This window comes from Myxine glutinosa, chromosome 2 (genome assembly GCF_964187855.1).
Source record: "Myxine glutinosa chromosome 2, kmMyxGlut1.1, whole genome shotgun sequence".
NCBI classification, from domain to species: domain Eukaryota; kingdom Metazoa; phylum Chordata; class Myxini; order Myxiniformes; family Myxinidae; genus Myxine; species Myxine glutinosa.
In genome coordinates this window covers 15,927,849-15,947,908 of record NC_136262.1, presented here as the reverse complement: position 1 = coordinate 15,947,908, position 20,060 = coordinate 15,927,849, and the positions used below count along the sequence as shown (strand labels likewise).

Here is a 20,060-nt window from a genome sequence, read left to right as displayed (position 1 = left end):
TCGACACTGAGGAGGCTCTCTGAGAATGGTCAGAGAGATGTCCACTTTAACAAGTACATGATCAGATGAGCCGATTGGAGCAGAAGAAGAGCAGCAGACATTTTCAGGGAAGTTAGTCATAACCAAGTCCAGAAGAGAAGACGCTCCGTTGACTGAAATCCGGGTCGGGAAATTGACAGATTGTGTCAGTCCCAGTGAGTCGCAGAAGTCCTTTGCTGAGGAGCCATGGCTGGTGAGAGAGGTACCCACACCCAGCCAACTGGCATGGTGACAATTGAAATCACCACATATGAGGAAGACAGAGTTGGGATGGGAGATAGAAGATGGTCCGTCTTATCAGACAGCGAGATGTAGATGGAGTCATCACTGTTTGGTGGACAGTACAGCACACATATGAGCAAAAGGTGGGAGCGAAGGGGAAGCCGTAGCCACAGGTATTCCTGGGGGTGAGGTGGAGAGAGGGCAGTGCAGGGTGAGTGAGGAAGAGAGTTTTTTTAATAAAGATAGCAACCCCACCTCCAGGACGAGGCTCAGGTCTATCATACCGGAGGAGGGAGTAACCTGGGAGAGATACCAAGGAATCAGAGACATCATGAAGGAGGAAAGTTTCTGTTAAGCAGATCACGTCTGGTTTGTCAGAAGCAACCTGTATGGAGAGATCAGTCAAGTTTGAGCGAAGGCCCCGGATGTTTGAGGTCCATACCGTTAATGAAGAGGAAGGGGGAGCATCGGATACAGAACAGGGGGGGAGGGGTAGGGTAAGATGTGGAAGAGGAGGAAGTGGTTGGGAGAACTGTTGAAGGTGTGTCAGAGATTTCAGAATAGCTTGGAGAAAGGGAAGAATGGGGCGGACAAAAGGTTTGATGGTGATTGGGTGAGGCACATTGAGGTGTTATTTGAGGAGGGGGAAGAGAGAGGCAGAAGGTTGGGGGAGATGAAGGTGAAAGTTGGAAGGGGGAAGAAGCGGGGAGGATGCTTTGAAGAGGGGTGAGAGGGGTGTCTATGAGGGGAGGAGCGAGGGAGAGTCTCGGAGGGGAGGGGTGTGGGGGGAGTTTAGGAGGGAAGGGGCAAGGGGGGAGATTTGAAAGGGATGGGTGATGGGGAAGATTTGGAGGGGGGGGCAAGGGGGAATATTTGAAAGAGATGGGTGATGGGGAAGATTTGGAGGGGAGGGGCAAGGGGGTAGATTTGGAGGGGAGGGGTGATGGGGAAGTTTTGGAGGGGAGGGTGATGGGGAAGTTTTGGAGGGAAGGGGTGATGAGGAAGATTTGGAGGGAAGGGGAAAGGGGGAAGATTTGGAGGGGAGGGGTGATGGGGAAGTTTTGGAGGGGAGGGGTGATGGGGAAGTTTTGGAGGGAAGGGGTGATGGGGAAGATTTGGAGGGGAGGGGTGAGATTGGATTTTCATAAAGTGTACGATTAATGGGAACCGAACATTTATTGCAAAATGAGTTTCTTGTGACCTTCGAGTCAAAAATACGTTTGAGGACGCTGAAGGAGGGGTGGAGTGCAGGAGAGTTTTGGGAATGTAGAAAAGAGGAACTGTAAGAGATGGAATTTTTTTTTGGAATGAATAGATTTGGTGAGCAAGTCGAAAGCGTCTGATTTCAGGCAACTAGTACACCCACTCTGAACAGGAGTATCAGGAAAGGTTATGTTATTCTCATATTTGGGGTATATAGATGACTGTAGATCCTGGCTCGGGTCTCAAGAATGTCAGAAAAGTTGTCAGTTACAGTCGTGGCCAAAAATATTGGCACCCTTGCACTTTTTTCAAATAACTCAAAAATTGTCTCTAAAAATAAGTGGATATTGACAAAAGTATTTGGTCTCCACAATTCTTTATTTCACTGTTAATATTACAGAACCTTTGTTTTTTTTATTCAGAACTTAATATATCCTTTTAAATCAGAAAATAAAAAGAAATGGCATTGACAAAATTATTGACACCCTCGACTTATTACTTATTGGTAGCACAGACTTTGGACAAAATAACTGCAGTCAAGTGCTTCCTATAGCCATGAATGAGCTCCCTACACCTCTCTACTGGCAGTTTGGCCCACTCTTCTTGTGCAAACTGCTACAGTTCTCCCAGATTTGAAGGGTGCCTTCTCCCAACTGCTGTTTTCAGAACTTCCGACAGGTGTTCAATGGGATTTAGATCTGGACTCAGCTGGACACTTCAGAACAGTTCAGCGTTTTATCTTGAACCATCCCTGGGTGCTTTTTTAAGTGTGTTTGGGATCATTGTCCTGCTGCAAGACCCATGACCTTTGATGGAGACCCAGCTTTCTGACACTGGGTTGAACATTGCGCTCCAAAATGCCTTGGTAATCTCTAGATTTCATGATGCCGTGCACACATTCAAGGTACCCAGTGCCCGAGGCAGCACAGCAACCCCAAAACATCACTGATCCTCCTCCATGTTTGATTGTAGGGAAGGTGTTTTTTTTTCTTTGAAAGCTTCATTTTGTTTTCTGTAAACATAGAGATGATGTGTTTTACCAAAAAGCCCTAATTTGGTCTCATCTGTCCACAAGACATTCTCCCAGAAGGATTTTGGCTTGTTCAGGTGTGTTTTGGTAAACTCCAGTCGGGCTTTCTTACGTCTCACTCTCAGCAGTGGAGTCCTCCTGGACTCCTGGAGTCTCAGCAGTCTCCTACCAGATAACCCCCTTTCATTGAGGTGGCGACAGATCGTGCAAGTTGAAACGGTCGTACCTTGTGTCTGAAGGTCAGATTGAATCTGTTTGGCAGTTGATCGAGCTGCTTTCTCCACCATTTAAACAATATATTGCTGCCAACTTCGATCAAGTTTTCTCTTGCGGCCACGTCCAGGGAGGTTGGCGACAGTGCCATGGGCCTTAAACTTCCTGATAACATTGCGTACGGTGGACACAGGAACATCAAGATCTCTGTAGATGGACTAATGGCCATGGGATTGTCCATGCTTGGGTACAATCTTGTGTCTGACCTCCTCAGACAATTCCCTGGTTTTCTTTCTTTTCTCCATGTTCATTGCGGTACACACGGTGACACAAAACAGCAGACTGACTCCTTTTCTCTATTCAAAATGGTTGAATGAGTGATTTTTATATTGCAGGCACGTGCAACTCACCACAGGTGAGTGCAATTCCAAAGTAAAGAAGAATCACCTGCTTGAAATCTAATTCTTTCTAACAACTTCTAAAAGGTGCCAATAATATTGTCCGGACCATTTTAGAATAATGTCTTCCATTCCTCATCCCTCAGATCGGCAGTCTGCAGCCTCCTCACTCTCTGCAGACCTGGACAAAATCACAGACTGGTTAAACAAGTGGAACATGTCTTTAAATCCTGACAAATCTCAAACTCTCACTATGTCTCTCCAAAAAGACCGACTGGACAACCCTCCCATCCACTTTCTGAACAATCCTCTCCAAGAAGTTCTGTCACTCAAGCTTTTGGGTCTCACTATCTGCCATGATCTTTCCTGGGAAAACCACATTTCCAAGCTGACCTCCAAAGCCAGTCGCCGACTGGGCATCCTCCGTCGTGCGAAGTCCTTCCTCGGCACACCTGAGCTCCTCACCACATACAAGGCCTTCATCCGCAGCTCAATGGAATACTGTTTATTCTCCCCTCTGGGCCGGTGCTCCTGCCTCACACCTAGCTCGGCTTTACTTTGTTGAAACCAAAGCTTTCAGAATCATTGGAATCTCCTGCGATGAAGCTAACTCCGAGGGCCTTTCACTCACTCACCTCAGGCAGGTTGGTGGTCTTTCTGTCTTCTACCGACTCCTCTCTGGCCTTGCTCCCCCAGCTCTGTGCTCTGTCCCCCAAATATTCCTACAGGTCGCACAAGATCTGCCAGCAACATTGTTATGGTGAAGCTGCCAAAATCAAAACTCTCTGCTCATCTTCACTCTTTCATTCCTCTTTTCTTCCGCCTCTGGAACAAACTCCCTCACTCTCTTCAATCCCACTCCTCCCTCCAGGTCTTTAAAACAGCTGTTCATCACCTTATCTTATCTTCCCCCATCCAAAACCTTCATCTTTTCTACCCCCATTAATTCACCCCAGATCCACTTTTTTGAAATACCAACTTCTTTCCTGGAAGTCCTAGCAGTGTCCATGTGTTTTATCCCTCTCCCACCCCACTACCCCCTTCCCATGCCTCCTCCCCCCCAAGCCCTCTCCCTCCCACAGATCTCCCGATGCCCCTGTTTTCTACTGTCGTACTTGTGTGCTTCCCTCTCTCTCCCAATCTTCTTGTCTCCCACACCCTTTATTATATGTTTTATGTGCCCGTTTGTTTTGTTTTTTTTTGTTTTTTTGTGATTAACGTTATCTCTTACACGAGCCTCGATGTTGTACACAGAATAAAATTTAAAAAACAAAAAAAACAACAGCAACAACAACAACACGAAGCTCTTATAGACCTGTGACATTTCGTAGGTAAAATGGAAAGCAAAAATAAATATGCAATGAAGGGATGAATCGAAAAAGATTTTCATTGAGATGAGTCCAGATCGTTTCTGAATTTGCTCTCACAGTGATCTCGGCCTCATGGAGGTGCTTGTACATCAGTGTACCTTTACACGCGGTACACATCTCTTCACGTCATATTTCTGCATCCCCGCTCACACCCACCCTGTCCAAGCTGCCCCCTCACACCACCCTCTCCAAGCTGCTCCTCATTGCATCCTCTTAAAGCTTCCCCTCACCCAACCCCACCCCACCCTATCAAAGGTTTCCCCCACCCCACCCCTCAGTGTTCCCCCATCTGGGCGTCTGCTGCGTCCTGCCCCTCTCAACTTGCCCCTGGTCCGTCCCCCTTCCTTTTCTTATCACCCCTTCACATCTTCCCCTCCATCCTACACATTCCCAGCTTCCTTCGTCCCATCCCCCCACCCTTACCCTCCCAGCCTAACAACTCATCCATATCCTCCCAACACCTGCTCCCCTGTCTCACACAAACATACAAGGCCCTTGCTCCAACCTGAAAGATCTCTCAATCCCAGCTGCTGCGGGTAGCCCAGACATCATCTGTTAAACAGAATCCTTCCTCTCACAGGACGTCCCTGACTCCTTAGTGGCTCTCCCTGGCTATCGTCTTCTCTCCGATTTGGTAGATGTGAATCCCACCCTGGCAGCAGAGTTTCACTTTACAACCAGCTTTTCCTTTCTGAGATTTTCCTTCTGTATCCATCTTGTCCACCCCATGCATCCTGTTATTTAATGAATACTTATAATTATAAATAGCCTGGTGTTGGCTTAATGGTTAAGATGGCTCGGTTGAGTGTCAGCGTCCTGAGGTCAAGCCCTGTCATTCCATTGAATGAACACCAGGTGGGTGGACTCAGCCTGTCATCCTTCCGAGGTCAGCAAAATGAGTACCACATTACTGGTATGAATGAGATATTTGAGTATCCTGCATCGGATTGGCGACCTGTCCAGGGTTGTACCCAATAGCCTAGGAAACTGGTTCATCAGCCATAAGTATCTGAAGAAGCAAAAATAAGTGGCATTCATGGTCATAATTACCCTCGCAGAGGAGAGGGTATTGCATTTGAATCCGTTTGTTTGTCTGTTTGTCTGTCTGTCTGTCTGCACAGAATAAATATGATTTTCTCTGCAAACGTTGGTCCGATTGACAGGAAATTTTCACCATAGGTGCAACTCCACCTGTAGAATTTTTTAATGATAATTATGACGTCATATGTCACGTGGTTCGGCCGCCATCTTCGAAAAACCGAAAAACTTTGCACCTCTATATCTCTGAAAGCGCTGAATAGAAAAAATTGAGACATGTCTCATTCTAAAGAACTCTCCATGGGGAATAAAATATGTTAATAATGTCATAGGTGCCTCCATTATGACCTCATAATTCGACAAGTACAAAACTTCATCCAATAAGAGATGAAATTTCATGAGCGCCATGTCGGCATTAACTGGTGAAGAAAAAAAAAATGACGGCATGGGTCACGTGGTTCGGCCACCATCTTGGAAAAACCGAAAAACTTTGTACCTCTATATCTCTGAAAGTGCTGAACAGAAAAAACTTGAGACATGGCTCATTGTAAAGAACTCTCCATGGGGAATAAAATCTGTTAGTGATGATGTCGTAGGTGCCTCCATTATGATGTCATAATTCGACAAGTACAAAACTTCATCCGATCAAGATGAAATTTCTTGAGCATAATCTAGGAATAAAATAGTGGAGAAAAAAAAAATGATGACGTCATCGGTCACGTGGTTCGGCCGCCATATTTGTTTTAACACAAAAGCCTTAAAAAACACTGAAAATACATCCTGGCGAGGGTTTGCAATCTCTTGTTTTATTTGTAGTTTTCTTTTAAAATGCCTTCATGTTGCAATGCCAGATTGGGGTGGTGGAGTGACATGGAAGAGTGCACGTGCTGTGGTTGTCCTTATTTGTACAGTACGTACTCACTACTCACTAATATCATGGATGTGGATGTGGACGTGGACATGGACATGGAGACCCCAGAGTGTATGTCACATGGATGTGTAGATTCCACAGTGTATGCCACATGGGTGTGGATGTGGACATGGAGATCCCACAGAAAAAATAATAATGATGACGTCATCGGTCATGTGGTTCGGCCGCCATATTTGATTTAACACAAAAGCCTTAAAAACCACTGAAAATACATCCTGGCGAGGGTTTGCAATCTCTGATTGCTCTTTTTCTTGTTTATTTATGCATTTGAGATCAATTGTGATCCGCAAGTATTAAAAATTATTTTCATATTTCATAAATATGATGGTGTTGGCTTAGCAGCTAGGGTGCCAGCTTAGGAACCTAGGATCCTGGGTTTGAATCCCGGTCGATCGCTGAATTAACGCCAGGGGGGTTGACTCAGCCTGTCATCCTTCCGAGGTCGGCTAATTGAGTACCAGTTCACTGGTAATTCCCTGTTTGTCGTAAAAGGCGACAAACAGGGTTGGCGGCAGGAAGGGCATCCGGCCGTAAAACATTGCTTCAAAAAGGGGACCAACAACAACAAACAACAACAACCACGGTGCCCGAAAAAGGCCAACCCCCGCCTTGCGGGGAAAAATGGCCTCTGAAGGTGGTTTTATAAATATGGTAATATTTATTGTTATTATTATTATTATTATTATTATTATTATTAATATTATTGTTATTATTATTATTTCAATAGAAGTCATAATTGATCAGCTATTAGATTTTCCCCTGAATTCAGAAAATAATTTTTCTTTGCAAGAAGCAGTTGTTTAAAAAATGAGGAAAGAAAGATTAAAACACAGGTACGCTTTTGTCAAGTAAATACAATTTTGTACTTGGTTGTGCAACGATAGAGCAAACTCAGAAGAGGGTATGACAAGTAGACATTACTTGTTAAAGTTAACTGGCCAGATGGTGAGTTCAGATGGTGCTGGTCCATCCCAATGCAGTGTGTAGCTCCTGCTCAGCATGACCACGGGCTGGTACTGCTGGTAATGGCGGCCTCTGCGCAATGCTCCCTTCAAGGTGACCACCTGCGTTGGATAATCGTCTCTTACCATCTTCAGACGCAGCCATGAAGGGTTTCGGGCCTGAAGGTATAGCTTTGGGGGAAAAAATCAATCGGAATGACAATAAATTATTATTTGTGACAATAAAGGAAAACTAGGACATATCAACATAAAATACAACTGAATATCATACATTAATTAAGTATGGTACCAGATATAATAATAATAATAATAATAATGATTCATTTATTTTGTATAGCGCTTTTCAAGTAGCCCAAAAGCGCTTTGACAGAGTGCAAAACATAATGCATAACAAAACATGAAAACAACAATTGCAAAAAGACAAGAATCAATAGGGAAATATTTAAAGCAAAAGGAGGGAGAAGGAGAAGTGATAGTCAGGGGTTAAATGCTGTGGGTTGAATGTTGAATGCAGTGCTGAACAGGTGTGTCTTGAGTGATGTTTTGAATGTGGTGAGTGAGGAGGAGTCTCTGATGGTGTGAGGTAGTGAGTTCCAGAGGGTGGGAGCAGCGATGGAGAAGGCCCTGTCCCCCCAGGATCTGAATTTGGTCCGGATGGGGGGGGGGGGGGGGGGGTCAGGAGGTTGGTACCAGCAGAGCGGAGGTTGCGGGTGGGAGTGTGTCTGGAGAAGAGGTCAGCCAGGTAGGATGGGGCCAGGTTATGGAGGGCTTTGTAGGTCAAGAGGAGGATTTTGTACTGGATTCTCTGGGAGATGGGGAGCCAGTGAAACTTGTAAAGGACGGGGGTGATGTGGTCACGGGTCCGGGAATGGGTGAGTAGACGGGCAGCGGAGTTCTGAATGTAAAGATATAGATATAGCAAACTTATCAGGCGACCTAACTTTCTCGAGACCGACCGTCTCTAATATGTCCATCGATCCCTTCCCCCAACTTTTTGAGAGGGGGCAACAGCATATCTATGGCCCTCCTCATCCACCTTTGTAGTTGTATAAACAAAAATTTGTATACTGGCAAAATATTATGAAGCAGTTTTCCTTGCAATTGATTTAGTACATTTTATTAAAAGTTTGAATGAGCAATTAAACATTGAGACAAGTAAAGATACATTCAAAGTCCACCGCTCTCATGCCAAATAAATATATAACACATCCTTCAGCACGCGGCATTGCTGGCGCATCTTTGGTGCCTGGTGATGCTGCCGTGCAGCACTTGGAGACGGTATTGGGAGTGAGAGGTGTACAATAATTAATTGAATAATTGCGTAATTAAAATAAATAAATAATAATGGTAAAATAATTAATTTATTTGTCTAATAGCATACCTAAACCACTAGTATTTCATCCGAAGCTGTAACCTTTTGAAAATTAATTAAATAATTTTTTAGCGAAATAAATAATTAATCGATTAATTCATGAATCAAATCAAATATATACTTCATAGCCAAATCACTTGGTCACTGTCGTATTGAAGTATCAGCTTTCTAGCTCAAAAGGTGCCTGAGATATTGCCCAGATGAGAAAGAAAATAAATAAGTGATTAATAACGAAAATAAATAAATAATAATTGTAAGATAATTAATGTTTTAATCAAATGGTTAATAGCATGCCTAAACCACCACCATTTCATCCGAATCTGTGACATTGGAAATTAATCAACGAGGTAATCAATCAAATAATTAAGTAATTAATCAACTAATTTATTCATCAATAAATCAATGAAGCAAAAATACCCTTTATAGCCAAATCACTGGGTCATTGTCGTGTCCAAATATCAGCTTTCTAGCTCAAAAGGTGCCTGAGATATTGCCCAGATGAGAAAGGAAAACAAGTACTTCATAAATCGATAATAATTAAGTAATTCATCAATTAATTATTTGATTGATTAAACAATCAATTGATCAATTAAAATATTTTTTAAATTCCATTTTTGACAAAGCACGTGCGCAATATTGTGCCCAAATTTCAGCTGCCGAGCTCAAATGATATCGCCCGGACAAACAAACAAACAAACAAACAAGAAAGAAAAAGAAAGAAAACAAATGGAGTGAAAACTGTGTACTCCCTTTCGGCACGTGACGACATGTAGCACCTGGAGATGTAATATGAAAAGAGCGGTGTACAATATGTGGGCACGCAGCACAATATCACAAAAATGGCTAAACTACCAGGTGGTTTGTCAAGCGCATCAAAATCGGATGGCAGTAATCAATCCGTAAATCATTGCCGAGGAATTCATTCATAAAACAACAGACACTCAACGTTAGTAGGGTCAATATACGAAAAAAACTCACCTAACCCCAAAGAAATTGATACAAAAGGTTTTTCAATGGATTCTGGTACCATTGGGCATGCTAAATAACATACTAAAAATCTAGTAACATCTGACTTCCGGAAAGGGGTCATTTTCAATATGGCGTCCAAGATGGCCACAGGGAGCTTAAAATGGCCATATCTCAATTATTAATCTCAATTATCTCAATTATTGAGAGATCTCGCGAGATCTCGGAGACGGTGGGAGGGATTTTCGTTTTTCGAAGTTAAATCTGTTCACAATTGTATTTTGTCGAAACTGTATTTATCTTTCGGTGTGTGAAGTTATTGTGTGCAACTTTGGTTGTTTCTCGGTGTTTATCTTTCATAAATTGATCGTCTGTTTGCCGTGTCGCGAGCAAGGCCTTTGCCGCATCGCGAACGATTTGAAATCGAAGTTAAGTGATTGTTCCCATTTGTATTTTCGTTAAAACTGTATTTATTTATGGTGTTGTACGTATATTGTGTCCCGACGAAGATTTTTCGGTGCAAATCTTTCATACCTGTATTGAAAATCGTGTTAATTCGTGTCGTCTTGAGGCCTTGTACAGTGTGCACTGTACAACCTTGAGGCTTTGTTTTTCTCTCAGCGGTCCGTCGTTTGTGATCCAATAACTTTCGTTCTCTGTATTCCCAGTCTTTTCACCCATAGCCTACTTCCTTGTGTAAATCTCAACTCAAAAAAAAAAACAAAAAAAACAAAAAAAACAACAACAACATTTCCTTCTCTGTTCTCATTCGTTTATTCATTCTTATTCGTTCGTTCGTTCTTCGACCACGTGTTTCTCCCCCATTTCCCCAGATAGTTTTCACTCATTAACCTTCAATGTTTACACTTTCCCCTCAAGTTATGTATTCCGTCATATTTTATAACACCTTTTTCTTCTTCTTCTTTAAAAGGCTGCTTTCGACTTGCTCACCAAATCAATTCATCCCAAAAAAAATATCAATCTCCTATAGTGCCTTTTTTCTACATTCCCTAAACTCTCCTGCACTCCATCCTCCATCCAGCGTCCTTAAACGTATTTTTAAATCGAAGGTCACAAGAAACTCCTTTTTCAATAAATGTTCGTTTCCCATAAATCGTACACTTTCAAAAATCCAATCTCACCCCTCCCCTCCAAATCTTCCCCATAACCCCTCCCCTCCAAATCTTCCCCATCACCCCTCCCCTCCAAATCTTCCCCATCACCCATCCCTTTCAAATCTCCCCCTTGCCCCCTCCCTCCTAAACTACCCCCTCACCCCTCCCTGCCAAGCCGCCCCCTCGCCCCTCCCCTCCTAGACTCCTGCCTCACCCCTCCCCTCCAAATCTCCCCCATATCCCATCCCTTTCAAATCCCTCCCCTTGTCCCTTCCCTCCCAAACTCCCCCCTCACCCCTCCCCTTCAAATCTCCCCACCCTCATTGCTTCTCAATTTCCCCCCTCTCACTCCCCCTCCTCAAAGCGTCCTCCCCGCTTCTTCCCCCTTCAAACTCTCACCTCCATCTCCCCCAACCTTCTGCCTCGCTCTTCCCCCTCCTCAAATAACACCTCATTGTGCCTCACCCAATCACCATCAAACCTTTTGTCCGCCCCATCCTTCCCTTTCTCCGAGCTATTCTGAAATCTCTGACACACCTTCAACAGCTCTCCCTACCTCTTCCACCTCTTCCACATCTTACCCTACCCCTCCTCCCCCCTGTTCTGTATCTGATGCTCCCCCTTCCTCTTCATTAACGGTATGGACCTCAAACATCCGGGGCCTTCGTTCAAACTTAACTGATCTCTCCATACAGGTTGCTTCTGTCAAACCAGACGTGATCTGCTTAACAGAAACTTTCCTCCTTTATGATGTCTCTGATTCCATAGTATCTCTCCCGGGCTACTCCCTCCTCCGGTATGATAGACCTGAGCCTCGTCCTGGAGGCGGGGTTGCTATCTTTATCAAAAACTCTCTTCCTCACTCGCCCTGCACTGCACTCTCTCCACCTCACCCCCAGGAATACCTCTGGCTACGGCTTCCCCTTCGCTCCCACCTCTTGTTCATATGTGTGTTGTACCGTCCACCAAACAGTGATGACTCCATCTACATCTCGCTGTCTGATGATATGGACCAACTTCTATCTACTCATCCCAACTCTCTCTTCCTCATATGTGGTGATTTCAACTGTCATCATGCCAGTTGGCTGGGTGTGGGTACCTCTCTCACCAGCCATGGCTCCTCAGCAAAGGACTTCTGCGACTCACTGGGACTGACACAATCTGTCAATTTCCCGACCCGGATCTCAGTCAACGGAACATCTTCTCTTCTGGACTTGGTTATGACTAACTTCCCTGAAAATGTCTGCTGCTCTTCTTCTGCTCCGATCGGATCATCTGATCATGTCCTTGTTAAAGTGGACATCTCTCTGACCATCCTCAGGGAGCCTGCTCAGCGTCGACGAGTCTGGCATTTCACTCAGGCCAACTGGCACGGTCTTCAAGCAGCCATCAATCATCTGGACTGGTCTCCCATCTCTACCACCTCTGACATCAACTCATCCTGGGAATTCTTCCAAAGTAAATTGCTCTCTCTCATGCACAGATTTATCCCATCTCGTCATCAGTTGTCATACCCTTCCTCCCGTCCATGGTACACGGAATCTTGTGGTGAGGCTGTTGCCCAGAAACAACTTGCCTTCGTCTCCTGGAAAGCAAATCCAACGGAAGGAAATCTCATTTCCTTTCACAAAGCCCGAAACAAGTGTGTGTCCACCCTCAGGAGAGCCAGGAAACAATATCTCTCCGTTCTCAAGACCGAACTCTCTTATCTGTCTCCCTCTTCCAAATCCTGGTGGCGTCTGGTCAAATCCGTTTCTGGTGTTTGTTCCCCCTCCATCCCCTCCCTTACCTCAAACGGCTACACAGCTGACTCTGCACGTGAAAAAGCTGAATGCCTCAACTCTGTGTTTGCCTCTAAATCTTGTGTCCCAAACCCATCCCTCTCTGTACCCACCATACCCAGTCGTACCCTGCTGCTCCTGGACTCCGTGTCCTTTCCTCCTGACAAGGTGGAAAAGTTTCTGTCAACCCTCGACTCTGATTCTGCAACTGGACCCGACGGCATCAGCCCACGGGTCCTAAAATCCTGCTCTGCTGCTCTATCTCACCCTCTCTCTGTTCTCTTCACCCTCTCTTTTGCTCAAGGTCAACTGCCATCTGCTTGGAAATCAGCCAACATCACCGCTTTGCACAAAAAAGGTGCAAAAACAGATCCTAGCAACTACAGACCAATCAGCCTTCTCCCAATTATCAGCAAAGTCATGGAATCCATCATTGCTTCGGATATGAAATCTTTCCTCTTCTCCAATGGCTTGATCTCTGATCATCAATTTGGTTTCAGACCAGGTCACTCTACTCTGGACATGCTGCTTCTGCTGTCTCAACAATGGATGGAGGTCCTCAATGCCAAACAGGAAATTAGAGCTGTCTCCCTCGACATATCACGTGCCTTCGACACGGTCTGGCACCCCGCTCTGCTCACCAAACTCTCCTCCTTTGGTATCCATGGAAATCTCCACGCATGGCTGGCGGACTTCCTCTCTAGTCGTCGTCAACGTGTGGCCCTGAATGGGTTTCTCTCATCTCCTCTTCCTGTTCAGGCTGGAGTTCCCCAAGGCAGTGTTCTGGGCCCCGTGCTTTTTCTGGTCTTCATCAATGATCTCTCTGACTCTCTCGAAAATCCTCTCTATCTCTTTGCTGATGACTCCACTCTCTGCCGCTCCATTCCTCTTCCCTCAGATCGGCAGTCTGCTGCCTCCTCACTCTCTGAAGACCTGGACAAAATCACAGACTGGTCAAACAAGTGGAACATGTCTTTCAATCCTGACAAATCTCACACTCTTACTATGTCTCTCCGAAAAGATCGACTGGACAACCCTCCCATCTACTTTCTCAACAATCCTCTCCAAGAAGTTCTGTCGCTCAAGATTTTGGGTCTCACTATCTGCCATGATCTTTCTTGGGAAAACCACATTTCCAAGCTGGCCTCCAAAGCCAGTCGCCGACTGGGCATCCTCCGTCGTGCGAAGTCCTTCCTCGGCACACCTGAGCTCCTCACCACATACAAGGCTTTCATCCGCAGCTCAATGGAATACTGTTCTCCCCTATGGGCCGGTGCTCCTGCCTCACACCTAGCTCGGCTTCACGCTGTTGAAACCAAAGCTTTCAGAATTATTGGAATCTCCCGCGATGAAGCTATCTCTGAGGGCCTTTCACTCACTCACCGCAGGCAGGTAGGTGGTCTTTCTGTCTTCTACCGACTCCTCTCCGGCCTTGCACCCCCAGCTCTCTCTGTGCTCTGTCCCCCAAATATTCCTACAGGTCGCACAAGATCTGCCAGCAACCCTCTGATGGTTAAACTGCCGAAATCTCGGCTCTCTGCTCACCTTCACTCTTTCATTCCTCTATTCTCCCGCCTCTGGAACAAACTCCCTCACTCCCTTCAATCCCACCCCTCCCTCCAGGTCTTTAAAACAGCTGTTCACCACCATCTCTTATCTTCCCCCATCCAAAACCTTGATCTTTTCTACCCCCGCTAATTCACCCCAGATCCACCTTGTTTGAAATTCCAACTTCTTTCCTGGAAGTCCTGGCAGTGTCCATATGTTTTATACCTCTCCCACCGCCCCCTTCCCATGCCCCCCCCCCAAAGCCCTCACCCTCTCTCAGATCTCTCGATGTCTCCATGTCTCTCGGTCCCTGCTCTCAAATGTTGTGTTTGTGTCCTTCCCCCTCTCTCCCATCTTGTCTACCGCTCCCGATGTTATATGTTTTATGTGTCGGTTTGTCTTTCTGTGTGATTAATGTTCGCTCTTTCACGAGCCTCGATCTTGTATACAAAAAAAAAAAAAAATTATTCAACCTAGAAAGGTGGTTTTGGTGTCTAACCCCAGGTTTTAGGGCCCAAGGAATCCAATTGAATCAATAAAATTACCATCAGTTAATTATTTATTGACAAGTCCAAGATGGCATCCCAAGGTGACATCCTGATCCACTAAAATGGCTCTGTCGAATAGTAGTCAACCCAGAGAGATTTTTTCAATGTGTATACCTAGGTTTAAGGCACCCAGGAAATCATCAAAATTACTTAAATAAGCACAAAGTAATCAGGTAATCCAGTAAGCCAGGTTTACCAGCCCATTAGGCATTTGTTGTCTTATACAGTTAGTCGCTATTCATCGTCATCCTCCGACTCCTCTGGAAGAAACTTGTTATATGGATTGTCACATTCTTCAAGTTGGCACGGTCCACAGGCAGTAGTACTCTCTTCTCTCTTCTCTCTTCTCTCTCTCTCTCTCTTCTTCAGCCATTCCGCTTCCGCATGTCAGACCTCCAGTGGTCTTCAACGACCTTAAGTTGTGTACATTTCTTTTGGAAATGTCTAAAAAATATGGATTTTGTTTATGAATACATGTACCAAATAATATACTTATTCCTTTTGAGATGAAAAGAAATTGTTTGTCAGATTTTTCAGTCCCCCCCCCCCCCCCCCTCCCCAATATGAAATAGTCTGTCCCTTGCCATAACCTCTCAAGCTTTGTACAAACCTTTGTCTGTAATGATCACTGAATACTGTGGACTGGAGTCTCAGGTGGCAGTGGTGTAGACACATTACACTCTTATCTCCAATCTGAAACACACACTTGGTTCATTAGCTGGTGAGTCGGAGGATGACGATGAATAGCGACTAACTGTATAAGACAACAAATGCCTAATGGGCTGGTAAACCTGGCTTACTGGATTACCTGATTACTTTGTGCTTATTTAAGTAATTTTGATGATTTCCTGGGTGCCTTAAACCTAGGTATACACACTGAAAAAATCTCTCTAGGTTGACTACTATTCGACAGAGCCATTTTAGTGGATCAGGATGTCACCTTGGGATGCCATCTTGGACTTGTCAATAAATAATTAACTGATGGTAATTTTATTGATTCAATTGGCTTCCTTGGGCCCTAAAACCTGGGGTTAGACACCAAAACCACCTTTCTGGGTTGAATAATAACTGAGATATGGCCATTTTAAGCTCCCGGCGGCCATCTTGGACGCCATCTTGAAAATGACCCCTTTCCGGAAGTCAGATGTTACTAGATTTTTAGTATGTTATTTAGCATGCCCAATGGTACCAGAATTCATTGAAAAACCTTTTGTATCAATTTTTATGGGGTTCAACCATATATTGACACCTCTACGTCCTGTTTTTGGGAAGTTTTAAAGTATGTCATGTGTAGGAGGATGTGTATGTTTTATTGTGTTGTATTTCTGCATAAATGTGTACGGTCTCAATCAATAATTTCAATAGATGGCGTAATATTTGTAAACCGTCAATTCAATTTGAAGTTTGATATCAAATTTCAAATTGGTGACGATTTGTGGAATTACCTTTCTGGGTCTCAGCACAATTGGGTCGTGCAGTATCTCCTTCCAGTTCATCCAAGCTAGGTTTTATTAAAAAGATCCATCGTATCTTTCAGTTATATTTTCTTTGGATCTTTCTATGTTGCTGTTTACGTTTTCATCCAGACTTCCGTGTTCAACCATAACTTGCTGTGGTGCATTGTCAAATCTGTGTCTATTTACTGAACGTTCCTCAACCTTATCTTATTCCTACTCATACAGTATATATGTACTAGCTTGGTTCAGCTCACCTCGCATCGTTAGAGGAACGGGCTTGTTATAGCTGAGGATAATGACTGTACCTGAGTTACTGTGTTGTGATGATTTACACCAATCATAATACAAAAAATTTTTTTGCACAAATTTATTTGTGGTGTTTGTGATATTACATTTTATAAGTAATTTACAGTGCATCCAGAAAGTATTCAGACCCCTTCACTTTCTTCACATTTTGTTATGTTGCAGCCTTATGCTGAAATCGTTTAAATTCATTTTTTCCCTCATCAATCTACACTCAATACCCCATAATGACAGAGAAAACAGGATTTTAGAAAGTTTTGCAAATTTATTAAAAAGAAAAAACGGAAATATCACATTGACATAAGTATTCAGACCCTTTGCGATGACACTTGAAATTTAGCTCAGGTGCCTCCCATTTCTCTTGATCATCTTTGAGATGTTTCTGCACCTTCATTAGAGCACCTGTGGTAAATTCAATTGATTGGACATGATTTGGAAAGGCACACACCTGTCTATATGAGGTCTCACAGCTGACAATGCATATCAGAGCAAAAACCAAGCCATGAGGTCGAAGGAACTGCCTGCAGAGCTCAGAGACAGGATTGTGTCGAGGCACAGATCTGGGGAAGCCTACAAAAAAATCTCTGCTGCATTGAAGGTTCCCAAGAGCACAGTGGCCTCCATTGTTCTTAAATGGAAGAAGTTTGGAACAACCAGGACTCTTCCGAGAGCTGGCCGCCCGGCCAAACTGAGCAATCGGGGGAGAAGGGCCTTGGTAAGAGAGGTGATCAAGAACCCGATGGTCACTCTGGCTGAGCTCCAGAGATCCTGTGTGGCGATAGGAGAAACTTCCAGAAGGACAACCATCACTGCAACACTCCACCGATCTGGGCTTTATGGCAGAGTGGCCAGACGGAAGCCTCTCCTCAGTGAAAGACACATGAAAGCCCGCTTGGAGTTTGCAAAAAAGCACCTAAAGGACTCTCAGACTGTGAGAAACAAGATTCTGTGGTCTGATGAAACCAAGATTGAGTTGTTTGGCTTCCGTCTGGCCACTCTGTCATATAGCCCAGAGGCGGGAGAAAAGAGGAATGAAAGTGTGAAGGTGAGCAGAGTCTTGATTTTGGCAGTTTCACCAGAAGAAGGTTGCTGGCAGATCTCGTGCAACCTGAATGAATATTTGGGGGACAGAGCACAAACAGAGCTAGGGGAGCTAGGCCAGAGAGGAGTCGGTAGAAGACAGAAAGACCACCAACCTGCCTGCAGTGAGCGAGTGAAATGCCCTCAGAATCAGCTTCATCATGGGAGATACCAATGATTCTGAAAGCTTTCGTTTCTAAAGTGTGAAGCTGAGCTAGGTGTGAGGCAGGAGCACCAGCACATAGGGGAGAGCAGTACTCCATCAAGCTGCGGATGAAAGCTTTGTATGTGGTGAGGAGCTCAGGTGTGCCAAGGAAGGACTTCGTACGATGGAGGATGCCCAGTCGGCAACTGGCTTTGGAGGCCAGCTTGGAAATTTGGTTTTTCCAGGAAAGATCATGGCAGATAGTGAGACCCAAAAGCTTGAGTGAAAGAACTTATTGGAGAGGATTGTTGAGAAAGTAGATTGGAGGGTTATCCAGATGGTCTTTTCGGAGAGATATAGTGAGTGTGAGATTTGTCAGGATTGAAAGACATGTTCCACTTGTTTGACCAGTTTGTGATTATGTCCAGGTCTGCAGAGAGTGAGGAGGCTGCAGACTCCTGATCTGAGGGATGAGGTATGGAGTGGCAGAGTGGAGTCATCAGCAAAGAGACAGAGAGAATTTTCCAGAGAATCACAGAGATCATTGATGAAGACCAGAAAAAGCTCAGGGCCCAGAAGACTGCCTTGAGGAACTCCAGCCCGAACAGGAAGGGGTTCTTGGTTCCACCAAGCGCCTCTTTAAGTGGCCCAAAGATGTGGTAATCCGAAGGGGCGAGGTTTGGTGAGTCGGGTGGATGAGAAAGACACTCAAAATGCAGGTCCTCGATTGTTGCAGCTGTAGCGCGGGCAGTATTGGGCCGAGCATTGTCATGCTGCAGCAAAACACCGGTTGTGAGTAGTCCACGATATTTTGATCTGATTGCTGCTTTCAGATGATTTTTAGGAGGTCGCAGTGTGATGCACTGGTGACTGTGGCCCCTCTGGGTATGTAATGCTCTACAAGTGGTCCTCGGCTATCAAAGAAGAGTGTCAGCATCACTTTTCCAGTGAAGAGCTGTGTGTGGAATTTTTTCGGCTTCAGTGAAGTTGAATGGCACCACTCTTTGCTTGCCCTCTTCGTTTCTGGCTGCAAGTAGTCGACACAGCCTTCATCCCCAGTCATTATGCGCTGAAAGAAAGCGTCGCCTTCTGTTTCATAATGTCACAGAAGTTCTTCAGACGTGTCCACTCACCGTTCTTTCAGTTCGGGTGCGAGTTCTCCAGGCACCCACCTTGCAGACACTTTGCAGAACCCCAGTACGTTGTGAATGATATGGTGTGCTGAACCATGGCTAATGTTCAATTCAGAGACCACTTCCTCCAGCGTAATACGACGGTTTTCTCTTAGCACGCGCTCAACTCCTGCAACCATTTCTGGTGTGTCGGCTGTGTGAGGCCGGCCCGAACGAGCAGCGTCTGCCGCACTGGACACTCCACTTTTAAACTTCCTGTCCCAGTCATACATCTGCTGCAGCGATAAACATGTCACCATATTGCATCTTCATTCTGCGATGGATTTCACTGGGATGCACACCCTCACTTTCACTGGGATGCACATGACCGAACGTTGCTCCTGCCTGGTGCATGCTTCTAAGGGAGCCGCCATATTGGAACAGCTCTGCTGAGATCATACGCTCAATGTTGCCAGATCTAAAACAAGCAAAACATGACTCTTACCCATAGATATAATATATGTCGTCTACAACTACACACATTACATTCTCGAATTTATATTGCCATTTTAAGGTTACTTATTGAAGAACCCTCGTGTAATATTATATACATTCATATCAATCTCGCTCCCGGTGTGTACCCTGGTTTAGAATAGGTACACCGTATCCCTGCGTGTCGTAAGAGGTGACGAAGAGGGTTGGCGTCAGGAAGGGCATCCGGCCATAAAAACATTGCCTCAAAAAAAAGGGAACCATGACATTTACAACTACATATGGGAAGGGTACAGCCCGAAGTGGAGATCGGTTTCTGAGGTTTGGGACATGGAATGTAGGGACAATGACAGGGAGATCAGGAGAAGTGGTGGAAGTATTGGTCAGAAGAAGAGTGGACATATGTTCTGTGCAAGAGACGAGATGGAAGGGAAGTGGTGTGAGAATGGTGAAGGGTAGGCATGGACAGAAATACAAGTTTGTGTAGCAAGGGTGCCTGGAGGGCGTGAATGGTGTTGGTGTCCTGTTTTCTGAGGAGTTTGTAGACAGTGTGGTGAGTGTGACTAGAGTAAGTGATAGGTTGATGATGGTGAAAATTATGATTGGAAAGCTCTTGGTGAACGTCATCTTGGGATATGCTCCGCAGGTTGGTCGGAGCGATGAAGAGAAGGACAAGTTCTGGTGTGCGATAGAGAAGCTGATGGAAAACGTGAAAGATGAGGAAATTGTTGTGGT

The 20,060-nt window shown here is 44.9% G+C and overlaps 1 protein-coding gene across 3 annotated transcripts in view; it reads right to left on the bottom strand.

The window, feature by feature from the left end:
• The window catches only part of CEMIP (cell migration inducing hyaluronidase 1), a 219,980-nt gene that overhangs the window by 48,173 nt on the left and 151,747 nt on the right, over positions 1 to 20,060 (bottom strand). For all 3 annotated transcript variants that reach the window (XM_068108654.2, XM_078773005.1, XM_078773006.1), the window contains one exon: positions 7,366 to 7,577. In XM_068108654.2, the coding sequence (XP_067964755.2) occupies positions 7,366 to 7,577 (212 nt within the window). The remainder of the gene's footprint in view (positions 1 to 7,365; positions 7,578 to 20,060) is intronic.